The 11,961-nt window shown below is 50.1% G+C and overlaps 1 protein-coding gene across 1 annotated transcript; it reads right to left on the reverse strand.

Annotated features, from left to right (window-relative positions):
- Positions 1 to 10,826: 10,826 nt before the first annotated feature.
- On the reverse strand, positions 10,827 to 11,627 carry LOC119406769 (ubiquitin-conjugating enzyme E2 Z). The gene has a single exon (XM_037673500.1). It carries the CDS (start codon positions 11,625 to 11,627, stop codon positions 10,827 to 10,829), a length of 801 nt encoding a protein of 266 aa, XP_037529428.1.
- Between the last annotated feature and the right edge of the window lie 334 nt (positions 11,628 to 11,961).

Genomic DNA, 11,961 nt, shown 5'->3' on the forward strand with positions numbered 1-11,961 from the left:
ATCTTGTGAGTCACGTGATCGAAACTGGCGACGCGCTTCCTTTGAAGTGTAACCCCAGGCCCGTCAGTCTCGCCAAAAGGCAGATTATCGACGGCTTGCTAGACGACATGCTATCGGCAGGCATTATTCGCCGTTCGTCAAGCTCTTGGCCGTCTCCAATTGTGTTGGTGCCTAAGAAGGACGGCAGTCTCACCTGTGCCTCGACTATCGCTGTCTAAACGGAGTGACTCGTAAGGATGCCTATCCACTCCCTACGATAAGCTCCATCGTAGGAAACCTGGGCGATGCACGGTACTTTACCACGCTTGACACCTCGACAGGTTACCTACAGGTCCGGATGGGTGAGCGTGACTAGTGCAAAACTGTATTCACGTCCCACAGAGGGTTCGAGTTCACTTGGATGCCCTTTGGCCTTTGCAATGCTCCTGCGACGTTTCAAAGACTCATGCACCGCGTCCTCGAGGAAGCAAAGTGTTCATACTGCTTGTGCTACCTCGACGACATCATGATTTATTCACGAACCTTCGAAGAGCACTTGGCCCATGTTTCCGATGTGCTCGAGAGGGTGAGGGCTGCCGGGATGACGTTAAATCCTGCGAAAGCTCAATTAGCGCAGACCCGTATTCAGTTATTCGGGTTTACGCTGGGCGAAGGCTTCATTGAGCCGGATCAGGAGAAACTTCGAGCAATCTTCGATTTCTCCGGGCCCAAGGACGTACGTGGCCTTCGCCGCTTTTTGGGAATGATTAACTTTTACCGCTCTTTCATTCCGTCCTGTGCCCGACTGCAGGCGCCCTTGACCAAGCTCTTGGGTAAGTCTACAGTTTGTCGATGGGGACCTGAGCAGCAAGAGGCGTTTTGCCGACTGTCTAGCGCCATTGCGGAGACAGCGCAGCTGACTCCCCGACCTGACTAGACCATTCGTTGTTCAGACTGATGCGAGCGATCTAGGATTAGGAGCTGTTCTCCTACAGGAATACGATGGCATGTTGCAGCCATTGGCCTTTGCCAGCCGCTCCTTGGTACCTGCGGAGAAAAATTATTCCGTTACCGAAACGACGTGCCTCGCCATCGTGTTTGCACTGCGGTGTTTTGACGTCTACCTTGATGGGACGAAATTCATGGTGCAAACGGATCACAGTGCGCTCAGCTGGCTGATGCGGCTCCGTGAGCCTGCGGGCAGGCTGGCGCGCTGGGCTCTCCTGATACAGCACTATGACTTTGCAGTGCAGTATCGAAAGGCGAGCACCAACGTGGTAGCTGACGCGCTATCTTGTGCCCCATTGTCTGCCGAGAACCTTGATTCCGGTGCGACAGCCGTTAGCGGTGTCTTTGCACAAGCAAGCGTCGGGAGCAAAACAGCGGCTTCGCCGCCGTTCGGCGAGAAGGGCGAGTCCGCATTCGGACGAACCTCGGTTGTTATCCAGGCAAACAGCGCACCGCGAAGCCGGCCAGCGGGTGAGCTCTGCAAAGGCCACGATGCCGAGAGCGAACCCGTGACGCCGACGCATGCGGCGGTTGCTGCGGTCCTGAGCGGAAGCTATACCAGGCTCCCCTTTGGGAGAATGGGAATCACTTTCAGCAAACAAGAGCTGCTGAAGGCTCAGCAAAGTGATCCATCCTGTCGCGAAATTTGCGACGGTCTCAGGGAGACAAAGCGCCGTTACGCTGCTTGCCCTGCAGCGGAGGCGGGGCTGGAACCAGCCTGCGCCGCTGAGTCCCCCGCGTATTCATATTTGCTGGACCATGACGGGCTCCTGCTGAAATATATAGCCACCGATGACGACTCCATTGATCCGTTTAAGGTGGTTATGCCCAAAAGTCTGAGAGCCGCACTGTTGCGATCCTCTCACGACGAACCCATGGCCGGTCACCGGAGTGGCTACAAAGTTTTCGCAAAACTGGACCAGTGACCTGGCCCGGCATGAAGCGTGACATTTATCGCTATTTCCGTTCCTGCCACGTCTGTCAAACGGTGAAGTCTAGGGGTGGCAAGCCACCTGGTCTGATGAAACCGATTGTCAGTGAACGTCCGTGGCAAGTGCCCAACTGCGATCTAATGGGACCTTTTCCCAGAAGTAAGCAGCGGTTCATTCACCTTATGGTAGTCGTGGATCACTTTTAAATGCGAAGCATTTCTTAGCGAACCTCAGGCACTTTGGGCGTTTCTATCTACGTATCTATCTATCTATCTATCTAGCCGCCTACGTCTGGGCGCTCTCCTGGTCGTCTCCATAACTTGTAATATACCGAACGTGGCACAGCAGAGGATCAGTGTATGACGAACACGATTCATTGGTGATGACATGATTAACGCAAAATACCTGTCGCGTACGTCATAAAATCCTTTCCCTCAGTCCCGTGTGGCACATACCCGTATACCAGAGTTCATTTTATGCGGGTATGTGCCACAGGTGATAACAGAGTCGCAGTCAACGCAGTAACCGCGAACATACACATTGACAAGGAAGGAAAGTGATAATAATAGTAATTGGTGGGGTTTTGCGTCCCAAAACCACGATATGATTATGAGAGACGCCATAGTGAAGGGCGCCTGAAATTTGAACCATCTGGTATTATTTAACGTGCACTGACATCGCACAGTACACGGGCCTCTAGCATTTCGCCTCCGTCGAAATGGGACCGCCGCGGCCGGGATCGAACCCACAACCTTCGGGTCAGCAGCCGAGCACCGTAACCACTACACCACAGCGGCCGACGCAAGGAAAGTTAGGGAGCTGAAGACAGAGCACCACCGGAAGACGCTGGGCTACCATCCACTCGTCCACGTGGTCCACAACGTCGACCACGTGGATTACGCAAAAAGTGGGGTCAATGCTTCCTAGAGTAACTCTGCCGAGAGGACCGTGTCCCTCATGATCACTGGTGACTTCAGCGTTGTTTTATCAAAACCTAACAACGCCTGGTTCTTAGACGGCATGAAAGACGGCTTGGATGTGGAAAGGGCGTCACAAGACCTCGGTGCCACGTCCAGGACAGAAGGCCTCATACATCATTTCTTCGTAAAAGCCATCCGCGGTTTCCACCATCTCTACTATACCTTGCACTTCACTACACTTAGACGGTTCGTAGCCGCGATCACGAACGGATCCGATAACAAGTCCTGACCAGCTGCTGATGCTCACTGATCACGGTGATGACGACCTTATTGAAGTACTGCCAAGAACCCCTTCCACATATGCACATGGGTTCGTGAAACGTGCGTGCGTTCTCCGTCATAACGGAGAAGTATAAGCATAACAACTGTAACGCAACTCTAACAACTGCAACTGTGACTGTAACGTAGTACGTCGAGTGCGCCTGCGCGTGTCACTCGGCTGTGTATATATCTCGGGAAACTTTTCTGAATAAAGCTTAGTCTGAATAAAGCGCCTGTCCTGCGCATCTGTGTTCCTTCATTGTCCTACTTGAATTCGCGCTATTCAGTATTGAAGAATAGAAGCACTACATATCAGCTTACTGCGTTTGGTGTTGGTAACACCTATGTTGCTTTTGGTATCGTTAAGCAACTATAAACAACTAGTTATATAATAGATGTTTGACGCTTCAAAATATGTGTGTATACCATTTGCACATTTCTCTAGCGTTATTCCGTAACGTTTCGCTCAATGTGAAAAATTGCGACACAGTCACCTCCCTGCGCATGCTTCGCATAACATCGATTCCCACAGTACGCGGGATCTGCCTCAGTATTCAAGTGTAGTAGCCAGAGCATGGCAACTGGTGACAGCACGCACTTGACACAAGGACAAACAAAATACACACACGCACCGCTTCTTTTCTGTGTCTTCACTTATCCTTGTGTCTAGTTCGCGCTGCAGTAATTTGGGTCTAGTAATCAACTAACAAGCACACTTAGCGACTCTCAGAGCATAGCATTTAGTATGAGTCCGAGAACGTTGTTGCAAAAGATTGCCGAAACTTTAGTGAACAACATCACAGCAACAAATAAGGAGACATTCGAAAATTTAAAAATGTGTAAAAAATCATGAAACCCTATTCGGGGTTATCCTAAGATGACGAACCTGCAATTAACGCGGTGCCGTTCAGTCGTCATTGCTCCTCCCAATTGAGAAAGCATGCTCAGAGGATTAAACCATAATGACAAGATTAACATGCCAGCACTAGTCTGTCGAGTGAGCGGCTGTTTTCATTCTCTGTAGGAACGATGACATGCACAACGGGGTCGCTGCTTCCAGAGCACGCCAAGCAAGCATGTATCCCTCGTGACATTAGATAACTGTGTATTCTGTACCGTAATACAATATTGTTGTGCAATGACTAAAGTTCCTCTACATTACTTGCTGAGTGACAACTTACTACAGGTATCTGGTTGGCGAAACGAATGTTTTCGAGAAAGTTTGTAGTTGTACTATTCGTATGCGAAAACGTACAAAAAATTATCATTTCATTTACAATTGGTTTCCATCATTCTAAATCGCTTGAAACTTCAAAATTTCCTATTTCTACACTCACAGACAAAATATTCACGTCCAAGCAAGCCAGCCATCAAACATACAGGTCATGTATGTTCATGTACACATTAGAAAGTGCAAAAAATAGAAAAACTGAAAAATTATTAAATGAGAGCCAAAATAATTCACAAAAACTTACATGGATCGCGCGTCAGCGCAAACACGCAAGCAACACTTTGTTAAAAATTAAGAAAAAAAAGGCGGCAAACCCCACGCATTGTGAGAATCGATGTAATGCGACGCAGCCAGCAAAGAGCTGCATACATCGTTTTGTATGTCACTAAGTAAAATGCGTGTCATGGTTTTCATGTTAAATCCTGTTATTTATGTTCGTCACACAGTAACGCCGCGCAATACCAACTTTCGGGTAGATCAAGCTAGCCAAACGGCCGCCAGCTCACCATGAGCGTTGTACGTAAGTCATTCTGTACATGACATGTGTTTCATGACTTTCATGTTAACTCGTATTATTTATGTTCGTCACACAGTCACGTCGCAAGACACCAATTTTGGTGTATATCAAGCTAGCGAAACGGCCGCCAGCGCAACATGAGCGTGGCACGTATGTCATGCTGTACATGACATGCGTGTCATGATTTTTATGTTACCTCCTGTTATTTATATTCGTCGCACAGTCACGTCGGAAGATATCAATTTTGGTGTATATCAAGCTAGCGAAACGGCCGCCAGCGCACCATGAGCGGGGCACGTAAGTCATGCTGTACATGAGATGCGTGTCATGATTTTCATGTTAACTCGTGTTTTTATGCTCGTCACACAGTCACGCCGCGCAATACCAATTTCGGGGTAGATCAAGCTAGCAAAACGGCCGCCAGCGCCCCATGAGCGTGGCACGTAAGTCATGCTGTGTATTCTGTACCGTAATACAATATTGTTGTGCAATGACTAAAGTTCCTCTACATTACTTCATCACTTTCCTTCCTATGCCCTTCACTATGGCGTCTCTCATAATCATATCGTGGTCCCATTTCGACGGAGGCGAAATGCTAGAGGCCCGTGTACTGTGCGATGTCAGTGCACGTTAAATAATACCAGATGGTTCAAATTTCAGGAGCCCTTCACTATGGCGTCTCTCATAATAATATCGTTTTTTTGGGACGCAAAACCCCACCAATTACTATTATTATCACTTTCCTTCCTTGTCAATGTGTATGTTCGCGGTTACTGCGTTGACTGCGACTCTGTTATCACCTGTGGCACATACCCGCATAAAATGAACTCTGGTATACGGGTATGTGCCACACGGGACTGAGGGAAAGGATTTTATGACGTACGCGACAGGTATTTTGCGTTAATCATGTCATCACCAGTGAATCGTGTTCGTCATACACTGATCCTCTGCTGTGCCGAGTTCGGTATATTACAAGTTATGGAGACGACCAGGAGAGCGCCCAGACGTAGGCGGCTAGATAGATAGATAGATAGATAGATAGATAGATAGATAGATAGATAGATAGATAGATAGATAGATAGATAGATAGATAGATAGATAGATAGATAGATAGATAGATAGATAGATAGATAGATAGATAGATAGATAGATAGATAGATAGATAGATAGATAGATAGATAGATAGATAGATAGAAATGCCCAAAGTGCCTGAGGTTCGCTAAGAAATGCTTCGCATTTATTTGAAGTGGGTGGAATTCTTCCCTCTTCGGAAGGTGACAGCGCGAGCGGTGCTCGAGAAGCTGCAGGAAGTGTTTTGCCGGTTCGGCTTTCCGGAAAGGCTCATCACTGACAACGCCTCGTATTTCACCGCTCGGGTGTTTGGTGTCACGTGCCGTTCCCTTGGAATTGATCACTGCACCACTTCGCCCTACCATCCGCATTCTAATTTGACGGAGCGCGTCCGAGAGTCGCTCGACTGGTTTCTCGCCCGCCTTCTTAAAGGGACCGACAACTGATTTTTCTCGACCCAGTTTATTACGGCGCGACAGGAAGCTTACCCTTCGTAGCGTTTGTAGCTGCAGTGGTTTATCCTAAGAGCACATAGTTAATTTATAAGCAGTATTTTTCGATCTGAAAGGCTCCAAACGCGCATGAAGGCTTGCTCCAGCAACGCTGAGAATTGATAGCGATGCCGCTAGCCCTTGTGAAAGCTCTCGTTGCTCTGCTTTCGCAGGAGTTGTTGTAACTATGCTTAACCACCTTTATTTTGAGCTTTCCAACCATTTTTGAAAATAGCAAGCTGTTACAATGAGATGATGTGGCTTTATACACCTTCTCGGTATTTGTACAGCGTTGTGTGCGCCTGCGCCCAAGGTTGCCTGCGCCTGTGTCAAGGCTGCCTACGCCAAGCGAAGGCAGCGCCACTTTGTTGCATACAACTAACGCAGGCCTATATGTGCATTTATATGGATTAATATCTTTTATTATGAAGAAATGAACAATACTTCAGTACTAACAGAAAAGTCATCGAACGCGTACACCAATCAACGGTCACGTGACCGGCTTCACCAGACCATTTATGATTTTGCCGCCAGAGGCGCCAAAGGTCATTTTTCGCGACTTTCAATGAGGAAATAAAAATGTAAATCCACCTCTCACGAGATAAACGGTTGGTCTGAGTAAATGCGACGGACTATCTTTTCATCAGTGCAGTCATCTCATTTCATGTTCTGGGCAGTTGTCGGTCCCTTTAAATTTTGGAAGGGAGTTGGCAAATCCGGTGACCAGTGTCATTCAGTGCCAGCTCAGGGACGAGGAGACACAGGCAGACTCTTCTGCTTACGCGTCAAAGCTTCGGGACTGGCTTTGTCGAGCTTTCTATAAAGCAAGGCAAAGTTTGGCGTCGGCCAGTATGACCGCGTTCCCAATATGACCGCAAGCATCGCGACCTAGCATTTGAAGTGGGTGATCTTGTCCTGAAGCGCAACCACGCCCTTAGCAACGCGAGTAAGGGGTTCTCAGCCTCGCTCGCTCCTAAGTGGCTTGGTCCGTACCGAGTGGAGAAAGCTTGGACTCCACTCGCGTACTTGCTGAAAGATCCCCTTTCGGGAAAACTCAGCCGTGCCCATATCGCAGACCTGGAAGCCTTTGCGTCACGGTCTGACGAGCTCGGGCCAGCGCCTTGTGCCACTTCGCGCAAGCAACGGGGCACACCCGGTGCGGCGGACCGCATTCGGACCACGCATCGGTATAATCTGTGGAAGCGGTCACCTTTGTGATTTCGCGCCGGACGGCGGACTGTTTTCCGCAACCGAAGGCCCTCAGTTACTTTCCAGCCTCAGTACGCTAACTTCTTTACGGCCAGTGCTCGCAAAGAAGTCGGCGCGTCCAATTTGCTGCTAGTGTTTTTTTTTTCTGTATTATTTGAATACTCGTGCATTTAATACGTTTTTTCGGTTTGTGTTTGCCGCATATTGACTGTCATTTTGTTCTCTTTACTTTTTTCCGTGTTTTATTCCTCGTGCTTGCGGAAGGGTTCGTGAATACTGGTGCTTATGCGGGGGAGAGGAACGAAGGTCGCTTTGCGCCTTCCCACGCGAGCGCGCGCGGTCGGCAACATGGCACCCTGAAAAGTGAGTCGCAGTGGCCTTGGACGGCGAACTTGAGCGCTTGAGCCGCGCTTGGAGAAAGCGCTGCTATGTGCAGTGACGTGTGTGCGTGCGCACGTGCGTGGTATCTGTGCGTGCCTAGAAAGAGTGCGCGTGGTGAATTCATCTAATCTACGTGGTCACTCGGGGCAGCGACCCGCTGAAGCCGGACAGACCAGCGGTGCCCTGCTCTCGGCCGTCGCCCAGAAGCCTGGCTGCTCTCTCCATCATGGCTCCGGCGCGAGGCCAGCTGGCATAGTAATTATGCCTGCTCTCTGCCGACTCCAGGATGCCTCCCAGTTCGGGTCGACGACGAGCCCTCAGTGAGGCCGTTCCCGGTATGAGGACTTCAGAAAAGCCTCCTGCCTCGCCTTCTGGCATCCACCCTGCTGGCAATATTACGCTCCGCCTCCCCTCCGCGCTGTGGACGCTCTTTTGCGCAAGCTTCGCGAACACTTGTCTTAATTTCCTCTACCTCCCTTCCGGAGCGCCATTTTATTGTATAATGTGTTTCAAGCGTATTGTCTTTGTTATTGATTTTTCTCGCACTGTAATGTATTCTTTTTTTTAGCAGCAGCTCCAGGGCTGGACTGAGGCTAGTGGTTGCTTATAGCAGTGTTATCTTAACTGCATGGGTGACCGCCGGCTGCCTTTGCAGACCGGTAAAGGGCAAATTTAGGAGAGGGGGATGTGGGGATTGAGGCTTGTCCGTCGCCATTGCGCGGGTTTTTCGCCTATTTCTGCCATCCTCACGTCCGATCATATGACGCTCCCCTCATCCGCCGTCTTACAGCGCTGGGCGAGCGGGGGAGTGACGTTAACCTCTCTCTCCCCGGCGCCTGACCTCGACGGTGGCGCTGCGCTCGAGTCTCTCGTCTTGGTCAGACTCGCTCTGGACCTCGTAGGGTAAGCAAGTGTTTTCTCTCCCGTCCGTCGGCTCCTCTTTTGGGGCTCGCTCGGACGGAACTCGCTAACGGTGCCTTGCGCCAGCGGCGAGCGCTTACCTTACGTTGTCCTTTCCGAACGCTAGGCCGAAGAGCGGTGCGGTGCATTCGCGCGAGGTCATACTACGCCGAAGCCATACCTATCGAAGCCAACGCGAGCGGAGTTTGCCCGCACTCGAGCGATCGGGCCCTGTGGTCGCGGATCGTGAGAGTACGCAGCGTAGTCGCGAGGGACCGTTTCCCACAACGGCGTGTCGCCGTGAGCCCTTTGCCTGCGGAGACGTGCTAGCGGCACCCTGTGTGTTGTATTTTTGCCCGTGGCGTGGTGAAGCCTGTTTGCTTCTCCCGCCGCCTTTGGGAACGGGCGTTGTTCTGCGTTTTGTCGTGTTGCCGGAGGCAATAAAGTGTTGCAGATCTCGAGAGCAGTACTGTGTACTTGCCGCGCTGCTCTCGGCGCCTTTGTTTGCGCTCGAAAGTACGTGTGCAGCGGCGCGCTAGTTCACGCGAAGCGACGGCAAACTCGATAAGTCCGAACCCACGCTAGTGGCCGTACTCCTGTGAGACGTGCACACAACAATCCCCACTCCCCCCAAGTTGTGGTGTCCTCGCCCTGAGAGATGGTTGCTGTGTCAGTCCCCCGCCCTTCTATTTTCCCCACAAGGATCTCTTGTATCCTCCTGTTCCTCCTCTCCCTCACTTTACTTTCCCACCCCCTCTCCTATAGCCCTCTTTCCGACCCCCCTCTCCCCTTCGAATGGTGCGTACGAGGGCTGGAATGTCGCCTCGTGAAGAATTTTTTCCCCTTAGGATATCTCGCTTTCTATATCTTTATTCCTCATTCTGTCTTTCTCTTGTCGTCTCGCTCACCAGATTTATTGCATCCCGCGCCGAAGAATTCAGCGCTGATGTTTTGGGGGCGAAGCAGAAGATGACGATGCCGCCGATGAATAAGAAGAGGATGAAGAGAGCGCGTGCGGGTTCATGATATTTTTCTGGTGACACCGCACAAACTACGACGAGCTACACAGCAGCTTGACTGTTAAAAATAGTTAGTGGTGTTAGTATTAAAACGCAGGGAGTGTAAAGGGTCATAAATAAACAATTGATCTCATCGAAGAAGTCGAGAAGCGATAATACCACAAAGGCAAAGCGACTGCGTAGCTGGCGCACCCAGAGCCAAGAGGCGCGAGGTTTGTGTTTGCGACACGTGTTTTTTAGTACGACACCGAATTTTCGTCACGTGGCCCCTCGCATGGTACCTTAAGCCTTAATAAATAAAAATCACAATAAATAGCGCGAGGCCATGCCCAGCGCTCGCAAAATGGAGCCTAAGAAGACAACTTGTGCGTGCATTAGTAAGAAATTTTATAGTGTAAGTTAGAGCCATTTTACTACACAAAGTGCGAAAAAAACGACACACGGTTCCTCATGTGTTTGCCTCTGGGATCTGAGGCATTGGAAACTTTCTGCTACAGTGTTTTTGCAATGCCTCCAGGATCGGGCCACCTTTGACCATGTAACAATATCGTTGGTTGACCTCATCATGTGACGTCATATTTGCGTCACGATGACGCCACTGATTTTGGCAACCTGTGACGACACAATCACTCGTGTTGACGCCGACGGTCCTTTTTCGCGTTTGGATGAGCCATCTAAGGCTTTCGCCTTTTTTATTTGCGAGAGTGAATCAATCAGCAAGCGTCAGTATTGCCTCAAATAGCTTTATTGCGCTGAGATAAATCTTTTTCCCCTGACAATCCACCGTTTAGTTCTTGCATGTTAGAAGCGCGGAGCGCACACAGTGGGCGGGATCTTTACTGTAGCTCTACTCGAGTGCATCTGGCACGGTGGCCTCGCGTCTTTTCTCGATCTCAGCCTTCATGCTTTGCAGTCGGGTTAGAAGCACTTCGTGCTGGTAGGATCCGAGGCCCGAACTGAATGGATTCACGATAGCCGTTCCGGATAGGTGAATGTCCTTCTTCACGGTTAGTTCGTAGTGGTCGTAGTTTTGAATGAACAGGTCCAGAACCTTAGCTCGCAGTTCTGCCGGGTATGTTGAAGTCTTGCTCAGGCAACTTTCCACAATGTCGCAGACAGACACTCGAACCACTTCGTGACGCACGTAGGCTGCGTAGTCCTCTGCTGCATTCTTCTCCTGCTGCCTGTTAGCATGGACTTTGAATGGATGGTCGAAATACGGTGTGGGACTGAGCAGTGACTGAAGTGACAACAGCAGGCTGCTCAGTGTTTGTGACGAACTCCATTCCGGGCCTGCATAAGTCCCGATGATACTGAGGGAGACGTTACCATTTCTATAGAGAAATGGATGGAGGGCAACACGGCCTGCATCAGTCGTCAAGAAGCGAACTTTGGGCGGTTCAAACGGGTATTCTGGGGTACATGTGAGGTGAAAAAACAGAAACCCGCCTTCGTAGGGAGTGTCAGGAGGCCCCACGACGAGGGCGTAGATGCGCGCCACGTCGATCTCTTCAGGGGCGGCGTATATCCCAGGTGGGGGGTCTCTTGCAAGCTCCGCTAAGTCCCGCTGGACCCGGAGCACAAATGGAGAGGGAGACTCCTCGTCACGTTTGAATAGAACTGGTCGTCTGGGTCTGCCGGAAGCCATAGCTGATGGTCTGGCGTAGCCGGCCGTTTTGCGAATGCGACCACTCCAAATGCTTGATGATGATGATGAGGCTCCTGGGATGATGGCACCTACCCACTCAGGGGGATCGGTCAAGAGTCGGGCTGATCATAAAATCTGAAAATTTTAAGAGCTAATAGACGTTACTGTATCAGTTAGAATGAAGTTTTTTTTTAACTGAATTCCAGTTTTAGATTGCTTGCAATCGCTTGTACCTCTGTACTGGCTCTTACCCACTACGGGGGATTGGCCAAGAAGCCGGCGGTTATTGTAAATGTAAAATTAAGGCGTGAGTAGGGTAAAAGGAAACGTGATT

Source organism: Rhipicephalus sanguineus, chromosome 10 (assembly GCF_013339695.2).
Source record: "Rhipicephalus sanguineus isolate Rsan-2018 chromosome 10, BIME_Rsan_1.4, whole genome shotgun sequence".
Classification (NCBI taxonomy): domain Eukaryota; kingdom Metazoa; phylum Arthropoda; class Arachnida; order Ixodida; family Ixodidae; genus Rhipicephalus; species Rhipicephalus sanguineus.

Coding starts and splice junctions, on each gene's coding strand:
- LOC119406769 (XM_037673500.1), bottom strand. CDS start 11,627: ATGGCTTCCGGCAGACCCAGACGACCAGTTCTATTCAAACGTGACGAG.